Source organism: Lathamus discolor, chromosome 3, assembly GCF_037157495.1.
Source record: "Lathamus discolor isolate bLatDis1 chromosome 3, bLatDis1.hap1, whole genome shotgun sequence".
NCBI classification, from domain to species: domain Eukaryota; kingdom Metazoa; phylum Chordata; class Aves; order Psittaciformes; family Psittacidae; genus Lathamus; species Lathamus discolor.
This window is the reverse complement of record NC_088886.1, coordinates 84,042,588-84,068,365: the sequence shown is the minus strand read 5'-3', so window position 1 is coordinate 84,068,365 and position 25,778 is coordinate 84,042,588. Positions and strand designations below refer to the sequence as shown.

At 36.4% G+C, this 25,778-nt stretch overlaps 1 protein-coding gene across 5 annotated transcripts in view; it reads right to left on the bottom strand.

Annotated features, from left to right (window-relative positions):
- Positions 1–25,778, bottom strand: part of PDE1A (phosphodiesterase 1A) — a 228,392-nt gene that overhangs the window by 116,117 nt on the left and 86,497 nt on the right. Inside the window, exon 1 of one of the 5 annotated variants that reach the window (XM_065670187.1) lies at positions 5,706–6,249. The exons of the other annotated variants lie outside the window; for them this stretch is intronic. Within the exon in view, the coding sequence (XP_065526259.1) occupies positions 5,706–5,758 (53 nt within the window). The 5' untranslated portion in view covers positions 5,759–6,249. Of the gene's footprint in view, positions 1–5,705; positions 6,250–25,778 lie in introns of those variants that run through there. 5 annotated transcript variants of the gene reach the window in all.

Here is a 25,778-nt window from a genome sequence, read left to right as displayed (position 1 = left end):
TCCTTATAGTATGATTAAGAGGTTGAATACTAAAATTTGGACAGGTGTTCAAACATATCTGAAGAGCTCCAAGCTACAGAAGTAAATATGAGACATTTGTTCCTTTTTTTTTTTTTTTTGCATTTTTAATGTACTTGTTTATGGCTCCTTTCAATCTATTTATTGAATAAACATGTATCATCTGTCTGAAAATTAGATTCTTCATCCTTTCCCCCTATTTAATCTACTGTTCTTTCCCTCTTGCTTTCTTAATTTATAAAATGCCACCTACTGCTCAAATTTTTTGATGTACTGCTTTTTTACATTTTATCTTCCTTTCCACAATCTTCCAGAAGAGCCACGGTTCTCAAAACCAGTATAATTTACTAGCCTGAATTTCTAAGAACTTTTCACACCCTTTGTGATGTTCTGGATACTCTTCAAGAATGTCTTCACTTACTGCTTCAATGAAATTCTCCTTTCATAGCTTCTTATCAAGTGAGGAGCAGATGCTCCTGTCCTCTCAATTCTCCTGCCAAAGCCTAATTTTAGCATTATTAACTTTTTAAACCAACCTCTTTCTCACTCCAATTTATAAGCTAGCTCTTCTAAGGTACTGCCATTTGAAAAAAAAAAAAAAAAAACCAAAACCACAAAAACTAATGGTTTAAATCAGCACACAACTATGCAAAATTCTAGGGAACCAGTGTAGCCCACCAGTCTACCCGCCAGTGTAGCCATTAAAGCCACACAGGGGCAATCAAGAAACAGACTATGATTTCAGGGTCCTTTTGAGGCAGCATGATTTTATATTCCAGCCTTTTCTTAGAGCTAGAAGCAAAGGATGAGTGCATATTCTCTTCCCTGCCCACCTTCCTCCTACACCACAGGAATAAATTGTCACTCATTAAGTTAATATGCCACATTAGTTTACAATTAAGCTATCACTAGCAATAATGATATATAATGTGCATTCATCATAACTGCAGTGCACAATTCAACATAAACCTGGCAAAGTTTTCCATACAACTGCTTATTCCCAACACACTGTATAAAGAAAGTAACAATCTGGACTCAACTGAAGGCCACTACAAGTCAAGGGAGAAAAAAAATCCCCTTTTTATGAGTTTCTAAGCCGCTAAAATCTGCTACTTTCTGGGCTGCCCACAGGTACATAATTTTCTTCTTGTTTACTGAGTGATTTGGTTCTTCTTCATATGTTACTCCTATTCGGTACCTCTTCTACAGACACTAACTGAAAAGGTGCAAACACCAGTTATACCCATGCAAAACACAAATATCCCTATTCAGTACATACTATATTGAAGACACAAGATAAAGAGAGTAAGATGGTACTCACAAATAGGGGGAAAATATATTAGCATAGTATGAGGATGTATTAGCTTCTACTTTGTAAAACTCATGAATATTTTGAGTGTCCAGAAGTTAAAAAAGAAAGAAAAGAAAGAGAAGCCATGTAAGGGCATTACTGTGGTGGTGATTTTTTTGCTAGAATGTACTTGTTAGTACATTTTTTCAAGATTAAAAGAGTCTCTGCCAAAAACTTATAATATCTAGAAGTCACAGAACATGCTGTTTCTATATTTTATTACACCACATGAAAGTGGAAAAGTACCCTCAAAAGTTATTGATATTGACTATTATGATTCTACAAATTACAGCAGTGTAAAATTTTTCTGCAAACCAGGTCTCTGAAGGCATTTACAACATACTGTACAGTATATACAGTGTATAGTTATCTATGAGGTCTGTAGTGGTCTAAAAAACCACATTGGAATAGTTTGTGCCAGTGGATCACCGTAAGCATCAGCACCTAGTTTTTGGAGCTGCTTTTATTATAGAATAAAATAATTAACCAGACATACATATTTTTTAAGAGACAAGAAGTTAAAGACCAAAGGACCTGACTGAGTCACTTTCTTAGTAGTTGAGAATACAAAGTTACAGGAAGATCCAGTCTTGTTAATTGCAGTTAATACAACATTCATACATATAATGAACAAAGATACCTGAACGACAGCAATCATAACAAGAAACTTCTCTCATATGCAGACACCATAGAAAAGATTATAATAGAGCTCCTTGAAGAGTTGGGAAACAAGTGGTTTTCACCCTTGTTCTTTTCTTACTTTCAGCACCATAAGCCCTATTTTCCTGTCCCTCCTACCCTAAGGTTAAAAGCCTTGATCCAGAATGGCATAAGACCATGGAAAACGTGCAGAACAGAAAAGTGTTTTGAAGCTAACACATTAGTACTTTTAAAACACACTAAAAGCCTTAAATCAAAGGTGTTAGACAGCAAGGATAAGTTCTTTATTATTATCCAACTGCCATTTATTTGGAAATCTCAAAGACAGTGGCTTTCTTGAAATAATTCCAGGATTTCTTGGATCCTGCCAAGGCAGACACCGAAAGAACAACTTCTCTTGTGATACTCTGATCCTTTTTCTTCCATTCACAGTAATGACCAGGAAGACCAAGATCATATAATCCCATCCCCCCACTCCACACCCCCCCAAGGCTGAAGCAGACTGCAGAAAAATGTTAGCTTCAGTATAAGCTTTGACTAACACAGCGTAGATTCTTATGTTAATAGAAATCGTAGAAAATTGAGAACTAAAACACCTATTATGTCATGTAATCTATGCAGTTGGCAGGGAAGGATTTGTTCCCTAAAGCATATTTTATATGGCTTTATTCATTCTAATTTTAAATGTCAGAGCTATGAAGCTCCCACTGCTTTCTCTGAGAAAGCTGATTTGTTTATTGTTTAAATTAATTTCACAATCTCCAGTTACAGCAAACATACTTAAGATGCTGTTCTTAATAAAAATATGGAATGATCTCAGTAATTTATATCAGCTTTAAAATAGCCAGTGAATATTCAACCTATAAGTTCTCTTGAAATATATCTTCGCATACAGCAGACTGTTCTTTTACTGTTAAGGAATGCAGGAACCTCTAAGTATTTGGCAGTCAGTTTCTGATGCAATTACAAAATTTTATCCAAACTGATGTGCTTTAGTAATCAGTTCAACGTGATTCATAAACTTGGCTTTTTTACATAGTTATATTCCTGAATGGATTTTTTAGTCATTTCCAAGCACTACTGGGTAGCAAATACCAAAAGCCACACTTTGCTCCCCGTATTTTTATGTTTTTGCTTCTTTATGAATTCAGATAAAATAAAAAAACTGAAAATTAGTCAGAAACAATTTTTTTATTGTTGAGTTTCCCATCTTGCAGAATAATATCTATCCAACTCTTATGCAGAGGACTGGTGATATTGAAGGGATTATTTAGAACAGATACTCAACCTATTTTTTTTACATTACTGGGAAGGCAACTCAAGTAAAAGTACAAATCCACTGTATATGTAACTTTGCTAAGTAGGAGAAATTCATATGCACCTATTAAGTTCTGACATAGCTCCCAAGAAAAAAAATTATTTTTAAGAGTAACCATAGTTAGTGTTAGCTGTAGCTGAAACATGGATAACTATAAATACATACAAAATTGGGGTAATTTTGTATTTTCTTTTCTTTTTGAGAGAAAAATTGACTAGCCTACTGATTCAGTAGGTAAGATTTTTGCTCAGTAAAACTATTTCACCTACATGGAAAGAAAATTACAGGATTGAAAGGACTGAGAATAAATCTTTACAATTCTCATATATGAACACTTTTTCACCGGAGAAATATTTTCCAAAGTCATAAGAAAAATGGACACACATTAAAAAAGCCTGCTCTTTAAGGTACTATGATAGCATCTGTATTTACTGTACGTGATACAATCTTTATGGCATACAGAGATTGTCTTTCTGTTTGAGCTGCCTAAAATATTGTGCTGGTCTTGACCTTGGAAACGTTTCTTCAGCATTTACTGTATTATTACAGAGATCTTTTGCCAGAAGAGTCACTGCAGAGCCATGACTCTTTGGGGGCTTTCCATATTAGGGGTTTTCTTGCTCTGGATTAAGCATGCCAACAGTATTTAGTTGCCGTTCTGTATTTAGAACTGATTTGCAGGAATGGATTTTGGTAAGAAATGTTGAAACTTATTCTATTTCATTGAGTTAAGTTCACTCCCACAAGGCAATTTAGGGAAACATCCATTAAGAAAGCTCTTACAAACTGTTCAGTACTACACTAGCTACAGCAGATTTCTATAGCAGATTCCCAAATACTTCAGGAAATATGCACTTATTCACCCGCAATTGTAATGGCCATAAAAGACTGTGAAGAATGTGCATTTAAAATATTCTTACGTTATAGTTTATGGGGTAATTAGCATAGATCCTTGAAAAATTATGATTGATGTTCAAACAGAAATATATTCAATTGAACTACTAGCTTAAAAAACACCACCTGAGGAAAATATAAAATGTCTCTTAATCATCAGTCATAAACTTTCTGTGAAAAACCTTAGTTCCACTTTATTAAAGTGAAAAATGTTTACTTTAACTTAATTTACAATATAAATTGCATAGCACATCCACACAGGAGATTCAGATTTAAGGTTAACAGTGAAGTCATTTAACTCCCATAGTAACCTTTTACTGTCCAGATTCTCTTTCTGCACTGTAACTGTAACACTATGGAAAGATTTCTCCTCATGTAACATTAGTAGGACATAATCCTGGCATGGCTACCTGTCTGAACTCACTCTGGAGCTGCAATACCAACTGTTAATGTACTTCCATAACATATGACATCAGTAGTGGCTACCCAATAAATAACAATCCTGTATTTGCTCTGGGACCATCTTATATTTATTTGTCATATCAACACTGTGGTTACAATATCCTGCTGATGTCACCCAATAAGAGCTGGAGTTTTGTTATGGATGTCACTAGCCATAAACAGAAGTGTGAACTATTGCAGGTTTATTTAACCTTACTGACACTGCATCCTTATTCACAATAGTTTGAGAAACATTATTTCCTGGTGAAGATCACTTTGTCTGAAGCTAGGACTGGCCAAAGGAAAGAGAGGGCTCTCCCGCAGTAAAAAGCACAAGTAAACTAGATCTAATCCTCATCTGTAAAAATAATTTTGTATTTGACTTTAAAATACAGAATAATCAGAAAGATGTTTCCTAGATCGAACTAACATATATAAGAAACAGTGAAGAACCACTTCACAAAAAACTCCAGCTTGTTACTCTTTAAACTTCAACCCTTTCTCTCAGAAAAGTCTTACAGATTAGTAATACTTTAAGCACTTGCTTGCACATCCCAGCAAGCAAGCTATTTTACACTGAAAGGTGTATCATTTCAACTATTACAGTTCTGCCATCCAGACACAATCAGCTAAACCAACCATGAACCTTGTTCCACTTCAAAACAGCTTTATAATTCCAGAATACACTGAGGGACTGCAGAGCTGTAGGAAAACAAAACACACACAAAAAAGTTTTCAAGAGCTATGCTGCTCCTCTTTCATACAAAGACAATCCCACACAAAACTTCTGAGAACGTAGATTATAGGGAGAAGAAGAAAAAGAACTTCCATAAAGTCTCAACAACTGAAAAAAATATATTCTGAGCACCAAAACCCCCTGATACATTACTAGGCTACACAACAGTAAACTCTTCTCTTGAACAATTTTTTGTGCATTTGCATATGAACTTTAAGTTAACAAACAGGATGTAGAAGGTAAAGCTCATAATGTTTTCAGTTCAAGCTAATAATAGCATCACTTACCTAAAGATTGGTCTTTGGAGATGCTTTTTCTTGATTGTAACACAATCATCCATTTAAAGTTGGGAAACAGACTTCTTCCAGCAAGTAACTCCAAAAAGATGAGGCAGTAACCAGGAAACTTGTTCTTTGCTACTCTGCTGCAGAGAGCACACAGAATGATATTTTGGTGCTGGGGGAAGCCTCCCTCCCTCTTTCTGACAGTGGAGCAGAAAAGGGCCATAGAGGCCACAAGAAGCCAGGCACGGCCGTGCGCTACCAAAGCGGGCAGGCTGTGCAAAACTGGAGTCAAGCTGATTGAAGCACAGAATCGCACTGGATTCCTTTCAACTGTACAAGGGAAAAAGAGGAGCTTTGCCAAGGGCTATCCAGGTAAAAAACTGTTAGATTATTCCAGCCATGAGAGCATTTCTTACACATGCTGGTCAAAGTCCTAAATGCAGAGTCACTCTCTCTCTCTCTCTTTAAACACACTGTTCTGAGGCTCAACTTTTTTTTTCTTCAAAATAAAAGTTGTGCAGCTGTTTCAGCCTTCCCATGTGAGTACCTTCAGAAAGTTTGTTCTGGTAAAAGGACTGTATACAAATTAATGAAGACAGATGGATCTGGTCTGTGAGGCTGGCTCTGCTTCAAGAGATTGTAATTATTTTGCAATCTGGCTTTTATTCACTCTGGATGATGTGTGGACATAACTATGCAAATTAAAGCACTGCTCATAATTTTTAGCATTCATAACCTAATAACCTAGACTTGGCTGAAGCAGAATATGGTGTTTGCAGCTGGTAGGACCATCAGTACATAAAACAAACCAATGCTACTTAAGGGAGGAAAACAAAAATTACCAAGTTCAGATACTGACAGTAGCAAACTCTTACTGTTTGCAAGATAAGATTTCAACAGAGATCCAAACTGAAAGGCTTGCTCTGACATCACACTGACATAAATCAGGAAGAATTCAACCGCAGCGAACACAGGCTGTAAACAAAACTATAAAGCAGAAGCAGCTGACCGTGCTCCTCAGTAAACTGAAGTCACAAGTGGTTCAGGTGAGATGCCATTTCCCGGGCATGTCAAAGGGCCCATAATGAAGCTGTGCCGGCACACAGCTTATACGGAAAAGATGGAACCCAGCCAGAGCACTGAACCAGCAGCAAGCCATCATCACGTGTGAAGCTGCACACCGTGGCAGGACGGTACCCTGGCACTGTGTGCCCCCTTCCTGCCAGGGGAGGAAAGGACCAAAAGTGGAAAGGTTCTTGCTTCCCTGTGATCCAGCACTGGAGCTTCCTTGCAGCCTGACTCCTGAGAAGCACTAAGTATGTGCTAAGTGAAGCTATTGATACGAAGCAAGTAGGATCAGGAAGGTTAGTAGCTTTTGCAATTGCATTATTGGTTGCAGGGATAGGAGGAGTATGGTAGATTGACACAGTTAAGTGCATAGCACTGGGTAGTATTAAATTAAGTTTGAGGGATACTGTAAGTCTGCAGAAAAGGCAAGATAAGTAAACTGAGACGTGTCTTAAGACTATACATGACCAAGAAAGTCTGTATTACTTTATGAACAAGTAATTATTAACTTAATAACAATTCCATTAAAAAATACTATATACAGATATAGCAAATATTCCAGTAATAAGTATTTCCACAAAGGAAAATTTAGTGGTTTAGTGGATTTTACTGAAATGGGTAAAATCTCTTCCTACAGCTAATATATACTGCTTATACAACATAGTGAGAGTGTCAAGTTTGGTGAGCCTGAAAAGGCCCAGAAGCTGCTCCCCACACAATAAAAAAGTATTTTCTTGATGCAGCCATGGAGTAATTAACTAAAGCAAAAATTATAAGTCAAGCCACCACCGGTTATTTTGTGTCAGTTCAGGTTTCACCTTGCCCCACTCTTCATTCCTGATCCTTTGAGAAGCAGAGAAAAATACATCTTCATCAGGAAAGCAATTACCTTTTCCAGATCACAGATTAGTTCTTGCCAAGATCTTGAATGATCTGAAGAACTTCCTTCAACAACATGCAGTGTGCAGAGTGTTGTCATATTTTTAAAGCCTCTCATGTAGTCATAATCTTACTTATTCTTGCTTGCCAAGATTCATGTAGCTTTCCTGCTCTGGGTTTTAGAATTTCAAACTAATTTCTGCTTTTTGAAGTGTGTTCACTCACCCTCTATAGAGAAAGCTGAAAATTACAAAGAAACCTCCCTTTCTGCTTCACATTATGTACGTAGGACTGCTTTACTTCTGGTATTCAGAGGGATTATCTGTAGCTCAGGGTAAAAATCCTGAGATCTTCTGAGAGTTTCAAGAAAGAAAAGAAAAAATCTCCAAACTTTCAGTGAGAGCTATACTAAATACATTTTTCCACTGAACTCCCCAACCTTTCATCTAGCAGTTTTATCAGTCCTGAAACTACTATGCATCTTAAAAGCAAATTTTTCTGGGCCTGGTCCAAGGCACATTGTTGTTCATGGGCCTTCCATTGAAACATGGCACTGTAAAAAGTACTATTTAGGGGAGCTGAAATTCCTGCAGTGTAATTACTTTGGCTTCTAGGAATTTTAAACTGTTAAAAAAAAAGACAGGGAAAGAAAATGTTAATATAAAATGGCCACAGAACTTCACTTTAATTGCATCGGTTTTCACCTTCCAAAAAGGCTTTTTGGACCACTTTTTCATTTAACACAGTAACAACCCACTGACTTTTCCCTTCTAATCGTGTCTACATGTTGAATAAGTATTCAAACAAATTCTCCAAGAAAGGGCACTTCAGAAAGGTATGATAGATTGACCAGACTGCTTGAAGCCTGAGTCCCACTGAGAATATCCCTGTATTGTTCAGTGGAAAAATCACACGTGTAAAATTTACCAGGAGGTAACTTTTTGCAGATTATAATATTAGAGCATATTGGAGCAGTATCAGTCAACTGTAGGATATACCTGGACCTGATACACAGAATGCCTGAAGAGGTGCATTTTTATTAGAATAAGAAAGCCTTCTGCTTGAAAGCAGTATTGCAATTTTCAGAAGTCTTCCGTAGATAACATTAATCATATTTCTTACTTCAGACTAATCCTTTCAGCAGTAATTAGAATGGTAAACCACTATTAAAATGATGCCCTAGTCGTATGTTATTTAATTTGCTAACACTGGATGAAACTCAAGCAGAACACTCCTGAATTGTTTGGGTTTTTTTCAGTTTATTTTCCAGTTATTGCTGCTGTCATTTGCCCATTGCAACCAATGACCATCGCTGTTTCTAAGTAATGTAAACTATTTTTATTTCATCTCCCACGCATATGTTCATGTGAAAGCAAACTTCTGGGACTAAAAGCATGTAAGAGTTGACCACTCACAAAACCTGAGTTTCCCTAACCTCAAGACCTACAACAATAGTTAAGTAATTTGATACCTAGTACTATGTCTCAAGGTAAAGGACTACATGTGAGCTAGGACCCAAAGTATTTTAATTCTGCTTGGTTTATGCCACATATTTCTTATGGATCTGTAGCTCTTTGACAGAAGCCCAGAAACGTAATTATTTTTCCTACTTTAATTTCAAAAATATAGGCAATTAAGATGGTAAATTTAAGAACCAGCAATCTGTCAGACAGCTGATTATTTCTGCTTTCTAGCTAAAGTATCTGTTGGTTAATGAAGATATGTGTAGGCATTGCTGGGTAAGGGCTCATCTACCTCTGTAGAAAGACAGACAGGTGTGAGACCAACAGAAAGGGAAGACAAATTAAAAATGCACAATCAACCACATACAGGGAAGGAGAAATCTTTATGAAACTGTTGGAATGTAAGTGAGAAAAATAATTGGTAAACTGTGCTGAAAGAGTAGTAATTCTGTCAAATGAAAAAGATAATTTATCTAAGAAGCTTGCTCTCCCATGGCTAGCCCTATGCAATATTATTTTCTTTAGTGGTTTGGATGGAGATAGGCCATATACTTAGTCCAGCACTGACAATATTAAGCTAATAAGCTCTTCAGAATGTTCCTGACAAACTGCAGAGATGATCAGAAAAAAAAGAGGATACAAAAAATACCAAGCTCCGCATACACAAGGAAATAATCTCCTAGATAAGGGGCCATTGGCTAGGCAGCACTTCTTCAGAAATGCATGAGAAGTAGCAGTGAATCATCATGAATAAACTAAACATACTATTACAGTTTTATGAAAAAAAGACCAAGCATCATCCTGGGACATATAAAAGGCAGTATCATCCCAAAGAACAACCTCCCATTCTTTCTGTATTCCTAAGGCTCACCTGAAGCATTGTTTCTTGCTTTGGGGCAACATGATTCAGCGGAGACATACTGGACTAGACCTTGAGAAAACAGAAATCTAGAAAACACCTCATATGAGGAGAGGCATAAAGTCACACATAATGTACCCTAAAGAAAAGTAAAAGCAAACACAACTAGAACTCTTCCAGATTATAAACATAGCCGTGTAAGCTTTTGGAAACAGACTATTTTCCTTATCCTTGTGGTCAAGAAATAATGGGCTGCAAAATAGCTCATAGGACTATAAAGCTGTGGTAATAAAGATTCAGTGGTGGAAATAATACTTTTCATAGAAAATACAAGGCTCTTGACAGAGCCTTGGGTGACATGGTTTAGTGGGAAGTGTCCCTGCCCACGGCAGGGGGGTTGGAACTAGATGATCTTAAGGTCCTTTCCAACCCTAACTATTCTGTGATTCTATGATTCTATAATCACATTATAAGCACATTAATTGCTGAGGGGATCTATACAAGGAATCACAATGAGCAGGATTTCAAGGATAGACTTTAAAAGGCTGTGGAAACACACTTCAGAAATTACTAACCTTGCCTTGGAGAAGAAAGTAGAGTAAATAATCTCCAAATACACCTACCAACCTCACTGTTCTAAAATTCTTTGGTAACCAACTGCTATTATCAGCTACTAGCTGAACCTGCTGTTTAGTTTAGGATTTTTGTGTGTGTGAAACCATTTACTAACAAACCATATCATTTGGGCTTTTGACTCTTTCATCTACTCGCAACTTCATCCAAATTTTGAACTTTGGTCCCTAATTCCGGCAATTAAGTGCAGCATTTAAAGTGCTAATCCATTAAATGCCAAAATCTCTGCTCTGCTTCCGTAAGAAAGCAAGGGGTCAGAGGCTTTCCCCTATTGTTCTTGAACAACAAAAGAACAAGCAGAGAGCTAAGTTTCATGCATCCATTTATTTTTCTGACTAATTGAAATGGGGGAGGGGGGAGACAACATACTTGTACATGCTTCTCTACTTCCTTTTTTCTTTTTCCTTTTTTTTTTTATGTATAGGTTTGAAATACAAAAATCTTAAGCAGGACTTGTGACAAGAATTCTCTTTTACTTTTCAGTACAATACCTTGCACCAGTTCACTTTTAATGAAAATTGTAATGTGATTAAATGACTAACTAGCACAAGAAGAGGAAACTTTTTACAGCAGAAAACCAGTGTATCTTGTGCTACAAGATTTTTATTTAGGTTTTTATATGATTGGTGGATTATATCCAGTCCATAAAGTCTGCACACAGGGTAAGCATTTAAGCTCGATGCAAAAGAAACTGGAGGGAAAGATGTGAAATCCATCTATGCCATCACTGTCACTTCAGCAAGGGTGAGTCTTCTCTTCAAGAAGAGCTCAATGCACTCTACAAGACAGAATAGCTGTCACAGGCTTTTCATTATAATGAGAGGGATATGTCTCTCAGCACCCCCTTTAATAGCTTCCAGTCCACATGCAGGGTCTCCGAATCTGTCCATATCAAGCCAATAAAATTGCCCAGGTATTTGATGTCTTGCACTGTTCCCAGACAGAAGTTAAATGCTCTAGGAGATATTGTGATGGCCTGCCATACAAAGGGAAATCTTTATCATAAGCACATCACACTTAATATAGAATACTACCTACCAGAAAAATGTTTGTGTAATGATTTAAGAGATAAATTATAGTTACCTACATTCTCCATAGCACAGTTTGTCCTGTATGGATCAGGCAGAATGCTTTTTCACCCAACCGCTTACTGCACTCTGTGTACATAAATGTGTAGGACAGTCTCAATCCCTTTCTTCATGTTGCTGTTCAGCAAAACCCACTCTAAAACTTAACCTAATGACTTCTCCAAGCTTAAAAAAATAAGACAGTACTGAAGATGATTGTGACTCATTCAGAATGCAGATAGAAAAGTTGGCAGATGTTAGGGGATCTATCGTAGTGCATGTGGTAAAGCTCTGTGCAAAAGTTGTGCAGAACTTCAAGTTCTGGCTTCCCATTTTACCACTCATAAGTAAGAATATTTATAAAATTGTTTTATTCTCTCTTGCTTTCCTTGTTTACATGCACACACAAACTGAGCAGAGATTTACGTCAATGCCGTCACAAAGGAGATTAATTTCCCTGCTAAGACTTTCCTGCTCAGACTGGAGCACAGGAACTTGGCTTAAGAAGCTTCCCAGTCTTCTACTACTTCTTTTATATCGTACTATATTTTAAAACTCCAACAAAGTTAAAAGTAAATTAGTAGAAATACCAAAAAATACAAATACTAAAGTCTCCTAGGTACATTGGTTTTCCCATTTAATAAAAAATCTTCTGAAGAAGCTGTATTTTGTTTTATTCTACCTGATCTTTAGTGACGAGGGAAGGAGGGATAAGAAGGAAAGGAAGGGAGGGGAAATGAAAAGGAGAAAGAAATTCCTTTGGGATATATGATGCTAAATTAGCACTGAGATACGTAAGTCAAAACACGGCATTCTTTGGTTTTGAGCCAGTGCAATATTATTATTGGCCCCGGTGGATGGAATTTCAGTCTCTGTTGGAAAACACTGCAATTGTATTTTCTAAAAGTACACATATAATGGCAACTATATGTTGGACAATAGAGCGACTACTTACCAAGCATACTGTTGTTCTTTATGAGGGAAAAGGGTAATAAAAAGCCTGGGACTTAGTACAGATGGCCTACAGAATATGAAGAAGAAAAAAAAAAGGCTAACCTCTTTCAAGATAATGGTTAAAATACGTGTGTATGTCCATTTAAATACTTGGTACAATAATTAAATATAGCAAAAAAAATAGTTTATAATTTGAAAATGATCCAAAAAGGAAAACTTGAGTAACTAAGGCATATGTTAAGAATGGCTATTGGGCAATAGCAAGATCATGACCAAAAGAATTTCTCTGCTAAGCTGCAGTTCCCCGTGGAAAATAAATGGTTATTTAATAGAACAGAGGCTATGCTAAAAGGAATCAGAAGAACATGGCAGGCTGTATCAGTTTTCCCTAAACACAACATTTCTCAGCTAAAAGACTGGAATTAATAGGCAAGAATCTATGACAACTACTTCTATGCTACATAGGTTTTTCTTCTTAATTCATGTTCAAATCCAATTTTAAATTTCTATGTAGGTGTAAGAGTATGAACTTGAAACAAATTTTAAACAACCATCACAACTATCAGTCATACATAATAGAGAAACCATTACAAGACAACAGGAATAACTATAGTCCTGTTCTGATAAACAGTGTATGAAAAATAAGTGTTACTTTTTAAAGGGTTTTTTTGTCAGGCAATTCTGATTTAGATACAATAAGTTGGGGGAGTTGTTCCATTTTTGATTCTGAAAGTATTTTGCATTGCCTTTCATCGTGGTCTCCAAGTTCAGCTATTTCTTAGTCTTCTGGAACTTCAGTTTCATTGGTTAAAATACTCAGCTCTAGCCACACTTACTGACATTTTCTGTGTTTTGTCATTAGATTACTGGCATCCAGTTTGAGTGACATGAAAACTTCCTGGAAGTATACACACATGCATTTCTCCCTTAGAGATTATCAGTATCTGGGAGTTGTAATGTTTTTCTATCAACTATTTGCTCTTCAGTCATATATAGGTTGCATACAAAAGAAGCTGCAACAGCAAAAACTCTATGGGTGATTATATATTATCTTATAAAACTGTTTCTTTAAAATACCAGCACTAATAATACCAGAGCTTTTCTTTCTGATTGTGAAAATTGCTTTTAAATAATAGTTTCCCTGTAGATGTCTTGAAATCTGACATTCATCATTTTAAAGTCTTACAAATAATGATAAATGAAATTCTGAGTTCAGCTCTATCCTCAGATATGTAACATGGCCATAGACAAAAAATGTCTTGTGCGTGACTCAGAAGTCTATTATTCTAATACAGTAACATTTTGATCACTCTTATCTTTCTGTTACAAAGATATTCACAAAATGTAATACATATAGTAATGATCTGATTTTTCTTTTTTTTTCTTTTTTTTTTTTTCCTAGCTAGATTCTGTTGTGGCCTTTGCAATACACAGTACTGTTTTTCAAAGACAAGAAGACTCAGAGGGTTTTATATTCTACATAAAAATAACTTGCATTATTTTCCCCCTTATACCAGCTCACCATCTCCCCAACACAACACACACTTCTTCCCAAGTCTCCATTTACTGTGATAACATCCTTCCAAGTGTGCCAAGTTTACATGTACTTGTGACAGAAGACTAGTGGGAAGTTTCTTCTAGCAAAACTTTAAGGAGACCCACAAGAAAACTCACCTGCAAATAACATTTCCACAGAGGAAAAATAACAAGCAAAGGAGAAATGCAGACTTTCTGAATATCAACATTTCTCTCTCTCCCTAAGAGTAAAGTTAATTTTTAGTATGAGTAAACTATGAAAACAAGGGTCTCCTGCTAACTGTAATCTAGATATGAGAAAACTGAAACATATGCCAAATGCATCAGCTCATTTGATTTTAAAAGTAGATATGCAAAACCAACAAAGATTCCTTCAGCTTCTTGCAAGAGAAAGTGAGTACTATTATATTACTGTGGGAAATATATTGTACCTTCCCCTAAAACCAGTGGTAACAATCCTGAAAAAGGGTTCACCAGTGTGTTTGTGTTCAGGACCTGTTAACTCCTTTGGGCAAATTTTGACAGTCAGTTAATCTACTTGCCAGAATAACATTCGTGTAGTCAACAATTCTTTATAATAAAAACAGTGCTCAAATGTAGTTCAGTGTTCAAACTTTTTACCAAGGTTCAAAGTTTGCCAGCAATATAAAATAAAAGGAACCTAACTAGAGAATGTGAAACACACCAAGCATTATAGTTTATAAACAAAGAATGAGTCATGGTTTCCTGTAAAGTCTCTGCCTAGATTTTTTTCTCTTCCCTTTCTTCATGCAAATGCATCTTTCTTCATTCATATACTTAAAATCTCATTTCAGAGAAATGAATTTCATAACTGTACTAGAACCACAAACTGCAAAAAAAAATGAAACTACATTAAATTTATACCATAATTTACCTCAACTCAGAGCTGAGGCAGACTAATTTTCTTAGTTAAATTCCCTGAGATGTTTGAATGTGGGTGCATTGTAATTGGCTTCATTACTCATACAATTCCTTTACATATGAATTTAGCATACATGTAATGCACTACGCTCCCAGCTCCAGGGAATGCACTGTTTTGCTTATCTACAGCAAGGCATTGTTAAGTTCGTTACCTATGGTCTGTACAACCAAAGAATGAGTTGATGTTTTTCATACTAAAGACCTAAAATTGAACTAAAAGCAACAAAGAACAGAAATCTTAACAAAATCTGTGTACTAATGTCTTTCATGGAATTATTAAACTTGCCATGAGTCACCACTGAATGATAAAACATACTATTAGGTAAGAAAAAGGTTTTCCAGTATTTAAAAACATACTCACAACAGCTGGAAAATAATTTTAGATTACTACTGACCACTGTATAATATTTTATGTTATTTGAACTGAAGACAGGGTGTAAATAACATCTTGTTAATTCAGTATTTCCCACCATAAGTTGCAGAAGAGTCATTTTGGACATTTTAGAAAACAGAAATCCTTTCATTCACATCAGAGAGAAGTTTTTCTAACACCAGTCCCACCCAACGTCAGTGGCATTCACTTCATGATTAACTCACTGTCAGTTGTGGCTCCCAAAGAGCAGATGGAACATTATCCATTATCCATTAAATACACAGTTTGTTGTGAACCATACTCACAACGAAAAGACTTATGCATTTAGGATAGATCCTAACTGATCAGGACATCTGCAGTGGAAAATAAAAAATGCAATCTGAAATAGAATCAGGAAAGAACTATTTCTATTCCTTTAAAGAAACAAGTTTTAGTGGATCTTGAAGTAAACATACAGAAAACACACCTTCCACTGTATTTTAACCTTTTTTCCCCACAAGAGCCCTGAACCGGGGTAACATCTGTCAGATGTGCCTCCCACAATACTAGTGAAGCTCACTGCTATTTTTCAAGTGAGTAATTACACCCTTTTGCATAAGAACAATATGAGCCACGAAGATGCTAAACATCCCTCCATATGCCTTGTTAGCAGAATAGTGCAGCTCAGAAACAGGAATGTTAAAGAGAACAGCATCTAGTACTAGCACTCAGCCCTCAGCAGGGCACTTAGCACATTATCTTCTCCAAGTCTGAGGCATGGGTCAAATCAACCTTTCAGTAGCCAGTGCTCACCTGTCAATGCCTTGTGCCTCACTGCAAATAGTGCAAGACTGAGGCTGCACCGTTTTCTCTGATACTGCTGATCAGATTCTTCAGGCACATTGCCTGAACTTCCTGTGTTCAGGTAAGTCTTGTGTTCAGACTGAGACAGATGCTCCTATTCTTCAGTTTTATTTGAAGTAACTCACAATATTTATTGCAAAGCCGACATAGTAAGTTAAAAACTTTACATTCAATGACATAGAATGATTCTGGTTTGGTACATGAATGACTTCACTCTACAGATACATACAATCAAGAGAGTATTTAACAACGGTGAGCATTAAAATAGCATGTAAAATGAAATGAGCATGTTATAATTAATGACTATATGACAAGTGCTAAAATATAATTATTCATTTAACAGCCTTTCTTACAGAGTGTTTGAGACATTTACGAACCTGGCTTTCACCCCGACTCTGTACAAGGAGGCGTCTGTACCCACATGATTCCTGTCAGTAAAATGTCTTACAACTAAGAATTCTTCTCACTTGGATCAATGAAATGCTATTCAATTATTTCTTTATCCAGATTAGCTATATGAATTCTTCCATTATACTCTTTGACCCTTAGGAAATTATTCTTTTAGTTATATTATTGGGACCAACCCAAAAAACACAATTAAAGAAAACCATTTCACAAAATTGTATAGCCTATGGAAAACAGGATGGGCTACTCGGGTCAGTTCTGCTAAAGCTGTTTTGGCATGATCATTTTTAAAAAGAAGTACAGGGAAGACCATGGAAATACCAGGAATATGTCCATATAAAATCAAGTCTTTTTCTATTTCTGATAATGTCTTTCTTTCGTACTAATGTGTAAATCACTGTTTTGGTCATTTGGATTTCTCTGGTCTGTGGAAGTATATTTTCTAGGGGAGAGGAGAGCAGGGTTCAGAAGGAGTTCGAACAGTGACTGTGCTGTACAGAAGCTTATGTTACAAAGCCATGGGGGGGATCAGGGATAATGACCAATTAGACTTCCAAGGCTCAGAGTATCAAAAGCAAGAAACATGACTGCAAGAAGGGAGCCATTAAAAGCTCCCAGAGAGCTGAGGCTTTTTGGAAACACAAGGAATAATTGCAGATTTAAATAGTGCTTCATTGGTCTCTTCCAGCAATGGCTGCCAGCAGTGAGAAAATAAGCCAGAAAGTAGGCTTAGTTCTTAGAATAACTGGGTCTAATTGCACTTCACATCCCAGTATTTTCCTGTTAGATCAGGCAAGGCCACTAACTACCAAACTATATTGCAGAGGCTGAAGAAAATTGCATTGCATCTAGAACTAAAAATTTTAAAACTGCAAAAACATAACTTTGAAAAGAATGAAAAGGGGAAGACCTGATGATTCATTAAGACGAACATGCAGTATGAAACTCTGAAAACAAAACCAAACAAATTATGATGGTGATCTGGGACAAATACCTCAGAATGGTACTACTGAAATACTTCATTTGCTCTTGACCAGTTAGATTTGCAAATAAAGAACATTTTGCTCTTCAGGTTAACACTGTGAACATCAAAAAGAGTACAGAACCTCTCAAGAATAACACTGTGATGGGCATGTAGAGCTCAAAATCAGATACACAAGCAGTATTTTCAACCATCAGAAACAATATATGCCAAGACAACAACCAGTGTTTGGAAAGAGATGCACAAACTGCAGAGTCATATCACTGTGACAGTGTTCACAAGTGCTAGCAGAGATTGTATCTCCCAGCATGTTATTTTACCTGTTTCATAACAGCAGGACACTGTTGACTTTTATTCAAGTTTGTGATTACCTCCTGGCTCCTTTTCTGTGGTCTTGCAATGCAGCCAGCTTTCCCCCATCCTGTGTTTGTACAGCTGATTACTGTTGCCGAAGTGTGGCAAAAGTTTGGCAACTGCACTGCATTTTTGGACCACAAGTATCATTTTGAATTCTAATTTTCTCTCACTGCACTTGCAGCTCTTGCTGTAAGTTAATACTCTGAACTATAGAACAAACACGTACCTGTGCCAGAGCACTTTCAGTGCCAATGGATGTACCTTCCTATTCTGACAACAAACCTTTGATAACTCTTTACCAAATGTAGCTGCCAGTCAGTGTGTGATTCTTAGAAAGTTCCTCCAAGCCCTAAAAGTGGTTATTTCAATGTTTCTCAAGGAAGCAGAGAACAAAAGAAGTGATGAAGTAAGTCATTGTATTCATTCACAGTAACAGCAGAAGGAAAACTAAGTCTGAAAGGCAAAGCTATCACACAGAAAACAAATCACATTCGCAATCTAATTTTAGCCAGCTAGTATCAAAAGCATACCTTCAAATTTGCAGGAAAATATCCTTCTATTGGTAACTGTTGTAAGCAATGACTCTTCCTCGGACTCCATCTAAAGTGATGTTGACAAGTAAAATAGAAATACGAATTGGATAAAACATAAATTCAATAAGTGTATGTAACCACCTCATAAACTACATGCATCATGAGTGGCAAGTCTACATGCAGTTTTTCTTAGATTAATCTAAAATGATGTCATTGAAGTGACATCTGAATGCATAGAAACTTTGATTCTAACTTATATTTAGCTTGTTATTGCTAATACTGCACAAAGCTTTGTATGCTTATGCCATATTGATGGTGGAAGCCGATCGCTTCACAGAATGTCCTTTGTTAAGCAAAGTGACTGGCGCTTCGAATAGATTAATGGTAAAAATAACCTGGTTGTTTTTCCTTCTTGTACAAATGTAACCGGTGTGGCCTGACAGAGAAGACACTGGGCTGGCACCTGAGAGCCCTGAGCTTTTCAGTAGTCCATTGATTGATCTTGGACAAGTCACTTTCAACTCAGAGTGCCTAAGTTCCAACACTGGGAGCTGATGAAATTTCTGCCCTTCAAAAAGTGCTTTGATTTTAATGGATATTCCCTGTAAGAACAAGGTTTCCTTTCTTCCTTTTTTTCTTCTCCTGTATCAAGCAAATTTTCATTTCAGTGACTCTATAGCAATAGTTTCTTTCAAAAACCTTTTCCTACGCAGTCGCATCTATCTTTTTCATCCCTCTTATGTATCAGATGCTCTAGTCTCATATAGAGCTTGTTGATTTGTGGACATGTAACTCATTATGTCTTATTAGCACTTGCACAAATTCAGTATATCCTTTGGTATAAGCTTTCAAAAACTGCTTTCAAGTGACAAAGGGTAAGTATCAACTTGTTCTCAAGGTTTGTGCTTTGTTCCACACCACAAGTACTATTTGGAATACTGCAGCAATTTCCTGCTGGTACTTTGATCCAAGAACATCATGAGCTATGCAGGTGGTTTCTGTCACAGCATCATTCATATTTTTGACAGATTTTGGGTCTGCATAATATTCCCTGATAAATTTTTTAATGTGATCTGTGCCAGGAAAGTAAAACTTATGTTCTGCCAGCTTGCTGACAAACCCTATCAATGATATCAGACTTTTGCTCAGTCTGTAATGCAAATAAACCTCCACATCACAGTTAGAAATACTGAAGACCCTTGCAGAAGGCTGCCACTACACTTAACCAGGCTGATTCACTAAATCACAAGCTTACACATAATTTTTTGCATAAACATAACCTTGGTTTTAACTAAAAACCATATCTGGAGTCTGCAGTTCAGCAAACCTACCTACCCTCTCCCATCAACACAACGCAATCTTTCAAGTTAAGCAACATTAAAATGCAATAACAGCATCTGTCAATAACTCCCTTTAAGTTGAAGCTAAGTTGAAGATACAAACCTAAAGAGGGTTATACTGTTTCAGCTTCTTAAAAAACTCTTCATCAACATCTTTGACTTGGGGAGGAGTAAGGAGGAACAGTACTGAAATTTCACAACTCAGCCTCATATAAGTTGTGGGGAGAAAGGTTCAAAGACGTAACTATTCTGGACCATAAAACACATGTAGAGACATGTAGAAACATAGGAGGTGTTCAGCATCCTTCCCAGCTATCTAATTACTATAATGAAGAACAAAATTGAATCTATTTTAATCTGCACCCATCACTTCTGGGCAGTTTTAGGTCTTCTCCCTCCCTTACTACTTCCACTGAAGTAATTTCCTTCTCCCTTCTGCCTCTTTTAAAACTCTTGATGCACACCATTTGAATACCCCATTTTTAATAGCATGTTTTGGGAAGGCTTTGATTCTACTGTGCAGCAATTAAGCTCATAGCAAAGACTTTCAACTGAAGTTGAAAGCCACAGGATTGGGGAAATAAAGGCAGCTCTTTGCACCTACCCTTGCTGGGTAGGAACAGAGCCCAGGTGACATGCAAAAATAAATGCTGAAATACTGAAGAGTAGCATTTACTTGTTAGGTAAGGATTTTTCACTAGCATAGCATTCATTTATAACAACTTGGAAAAAATTTTAAGCACTGTAATATTTTTAAATAATGTATTTTAACCATTTGTTTGGCTGTGATAGTCCCCAAAATTCCCAGTGGTAGACACAAGCATCACTGTTACCATTTGCTATACAAACAGAACAAAATGTTGATTGCTACCCCAAAGATCTCTCAACAGAAGTTATCCGAGAAATGATACATTGATATGTTATCAAGTCTGAATTTTGCTTACAACTTTTAGCAATGACTGGTAACAATGAATCTGCATCTTGACTTATAGGCAGAATCAATTATGCTTTGAGTCATTTTTTATAAGCTTCAAAATACAGAGAAATTTCAACCATACCTTGTTACAATAAGGTTCCTTGTTTATATATAGGTAATTGCCAAGGAGCAGCTGTAGGAGTGAAGATCCAAGTAATTTGCTTAAAACAGGATAAATGCACAAATTGAATACTAAACATAATTACTGCATCTCCAGTGTCCCCATTTAGTGAATTAACACTCAGCTAAGAGGTGGAACTAGCTTCACATTTCAGCAGTCAGCTTCCAACAATGACAAACCCAACAGCTAAACCAGCTGAAATACTTTCTTTTTTAGAGCCACTACCCTGACCTCAGCATATACCGTTTTTACACAGATGTGGCACATTTCTTGCAGCTCATTCCAAGGAATTCAGCTCTGAAAGTCCTGGAGATAGTATAATTTCCTGTTTAAAGCATACACCTGTGGTGCTCTTGTTTTTTTCAGTTGATTCAGTTGAAACGATAACTTTCTGAACTTACAGTAATATTTAGCACATCTTTAAAGGGTGCAAATACATAGTAAATGGTGACTGCAGTAATAATTACACTTGCCAGGAAGCAATGAATCATTTCACTCTCTTGCTGGTCTTATTTTAAAACTAAGAACTTGGCACTTAAGCTTTTTTTTATTTTGGCACGTGTCCAAAGAGCTGCAGCATATTTTTCTAGACCAAGGGTTAAAACAGACACAAGAAAAATGTGACAAGAAAACAACTGCTCAAAGAAAAGAAGAAGAAAGGAAGAAAAGCCAACGATAACAGAAGGCCAAGAATTTCTAGAGATGTGGTCTGAGGCTCTACTTAAGCTGCCAGAATATTAAGTCTTCCACACTGGTACAGGGAGGAAGCATGGAATAAGAAGCCTATAAAAAAATGCTAAACAAGAACTAAGAGAAGTTTTAAGCTATGGGATATGATGAAAGAGCTGCACAAACTCAGTTACATGCAAATGGATCTAAAAGGAGAACAGCTAATAAAGTTGAGTTTGTCTTATGACAAATTGATACTTCAGTGAAATAACTGGTGTTATTTGCCTGTTAATAACATAATTAGTGTTATTAATGTCCATTATCTAAGCAGAATCTTGTAATGGTGGAATTTATCAGTATCACAGATTGAGGCAAAACAATCAAAAGTGCTTTAAGTCCTCTGCTTAGCTCACATCAAAAGTTAAAGGCTGGACACTTAAACACACCAATTACCTCCTAGAAGGCCAGCTTTTCTTTTTCTATTTATTTGAGATTTAATTAAAAACTAAGACCTGTCAGTCACTCCTGAGCACAGTTTCTACAGCTATGCTCTTCACAGAGGTGAACTAAGAAAAGTGTTTGGAAATTTTGATTTAGAACAGTTAAACAGAAGCAAAGGCGTATTTTCTGGTTTATTCAACTATGGCATTAATGAACAAGTAGAATCAGAAGTATCTTTTAAAGAGGGATAAGGAATACTTTCTTCTTTATGCTTTTCCTCAAAGCCTTTGAGCACTGAGGATTACATGAACATTGAGAGATACCCGGCAAACATTTGGCTTGAATATTTTCACACTTACATTCTCCAACAGCCACTAAAAAAGAAAGTCTCTGAAAAGCACAGAAGTAGCAGGCAGCATTGTTTGATTTTCCCACATACTGATCTGACAAGAAGCGATTAAAAAGTTCAAGCATCTGCTTCTGACCCTGACACAAGAATACAAAGAACTACAATAAAGACCTTCTTTTTTAAAAGCCTGCTTGGAGTAGCAGTAAACGCTGAATAAAAAGAGTACTGACAGCCTACAAGTTCACACAGGAAATGCCCAAACATTTGTTGCAATTAAATTCTGTGGATTTTCTGATTATCAATATCCTGCATTTCATCACACTTGCATGACTTTGGCAGGAAGAAACACCACTAACAGTGCAGCCTAACAGCTACACCAGCAGCCAGGAACCTAAACAGCCCAGAGGTAATGCCCAGAAACCTCTAACATGTTTTTAGCTGCTGTACTGTAAATAATAAGAACAAGTGTTTATAAGCATATAATTTGTACAGGAGCTGATGATTTTGTTTTTCATGGGGTTTTTTTGGTTTCAGATTTTGGTGGGGCGTTTGGTAAGGAAATGTTTTTCTGTGAGATTCTGCATTTACAATACCTATGTACCTATCTTAAACATGGAGACTGTATTGCTCTACTTTTGATGCCTTTTTAGTTTTTAATTTTTATCTCAAGTATCAATTTCATGCCATGTGTGGTTTGTTTTTTTTTTTTTTACTTGTGTTCCTTTGTGTTTTCCTGCTATTTATTACGTGTCTAACATTATTTAAATTTGGAAAACTGACAGAAAATAATCCAAAATTAATATAAATAGTACTTTTTAAATTTACCATAACTTTCTAAAAAGTGTGGATGAGTCTGCCTGTGTCTAGCCCCTCAGATACATTTTTGGCAATGCTATGTAGTGCTGCTGTATCTAAAGATACTTTTACTTAATAAAATGTAAGAATAAAGCGTCCAATTAATTTCCTTCTCTACAGTTTCTGAGGGCCAATTAGTGTTGGTGACTTGAATTGATATTGGTGTATTTAACGTCACATATTCAAGTGCTCTAAAGCATTCAAACTCATCTAAGCAACAACACGTGAAAAAGTATCAGTCAGATTTGACAGGTATTTTGAAGGAAAAGTATCACTATTAATAAGCCAAATTTTCACACACACACAGATATAACAGAGCTGACTATGAAAAATAAATTATATATTTATTCTATTTTATCAGACAAAAGTATAGTTATATAAGAATCAGCAGAAAAGAGATAATAACTTTCTGTGATACATGAAGGCAGCATGCTTATCATGACATTTACGCCTACTCAGATGTTCATCTGGGAAAGTCATATTGACAGCTTAGTACTTGAAGCCATCATTGTTCACAGACACATACAATTAATAACTAGACAGTAATGAGATGTAAGTCTACATGAGTATGCAGAGGGTGGAAGGTTGTGGTGCACCCACATATATCCACTACAAAAACTCCCTATTGCAAAAAATGCCTTTATTAGCAAACCAGGATAAATCAAACTAAAATACCATTTTTGTGAACATTGCGCAGAGCTACTTTCCAAGTCTGGCCACTGTCCAGAATCTTTCTTTGTAGGCTAAAGGGAGGAGGGTAAGGATAGGTTTCAGATCTTTTTCTCCCTGTGTATTGTTGTCTTTAACTATACACCATTCCCACATCTTTGCAAGGTGGACTTGGGCAGGTCCCATCATGATGTATCACCTGAATAAATCAATAATAATTTGTCTGAGGTTCTTACTGAATTCCCAGATGAACTGGTTGCATAAAATATCAGAAAAGCAAAATGATGCTTGAACTTCCCAACCTTGAAATAGTTCACAGTCCAGTAAGAAGCCTGCAGAATTTAACATTTCTTATGGGATGGAAATTTTAGCTTTTAATCACTTTTACCAATGACTCAAGATTTCAGGGGCCTCAGAAGTCAGTCCAGAGAAATGAACTCTCATGAAGCCATGTTCTGGGAGAAACATTGAATAATCAAAACACAGAGGCAAGCAGGAGTAGAGATGAGGAGAATTCAACATAACCTTCTAGTCAAGTGATTTGGTTAGCTGGTTTTGCTACCTTTGAGATGATAATAAATGAGAAAAAGAAATAAAAAAAGCTGAAGTTCCCCTCTTCACCTTCTTGGGTGAAAACGCAACGCAGAAATCAATGCTGACATTGTAGATACTGGAATTATCTAGAGTGTACAGCCCTCAGCTATAGCCCTCACTACACATCATCTCCAACTCATAGTTCTATACATCATCTCCAACTCATAGTTCTATACATGTGATTAGGTATATACAGAACCACCAGTAGCAACAGAGACGTCTCATGGTAGCAATATGAATGTGTGCAACACTTTCCTGCTTTACTTTCTTAGCTAAAGCAAGATATCAGGCATATTAATAAATCCTGATAATTTGTGTTAAGATATCTATTTCATGTTTCAAAAAAATATTTTTCTTTCTTCATTTTTTGTCTTAACTGTTCCTTTTAATACTTTTGTTCATGCAAAGAAACAGCAATGGGCCATCTATACAAAAAGCGCACATTTCCCAAAACCCCCAAAATGTATGTTTATCTGAAATGTATTGGGTTTACTTACCAGATTTTACTGTTGAAGAAGTCCCTCAGCATCACAAGTCATTCATATTACTTCAGCCTCTTTTTCTGAGAGGTGAAGTGTTAAACTCTATTGCTAGCAAAACACAGTGACATGACCGAAATCAATTGAAACCAAAAATTAAGCCTTTATTCTAGGTCAGTTACTAGTTCACTCTCTTGCTCACAGAATAGGTATTTGCTTTATAGTCCCAGATACATAAACGTTTTTGTGCTACTGGAGCTCAAGGAACTACTTTGAAATATTTGAAAAGCTGTTTGCCAAGTATAAGACAGTATAAGCAACACGGTCACAACAAACTGCAGCAGATAGGAAACACAACATTAACAAGAACGTAGAACAATGACCTAATACCAAGTAATACCAACTGAGTTTAGGACTTTGAAACCTAATCATTCTGTAACGAGCAGGACAAACATATTGATCAGTATTTTTAAGTGGAGGGTAATCTGAGCATATTATTTCAGTATATTGTTTAGAGGCTGACTGATAAAAGATTACTATCCGGGACAGGGGGGTGAAAAAGCCTTTCAGTTTAGCTTGATAAATACCTTAACCAGCAAGAGAATTCTTGACATCACAATACTTTGTAATGCTAATGAATGAATATTGAGAAAGAATTAATTGGTATCATTTGGTCTGTTTTGCTAGAA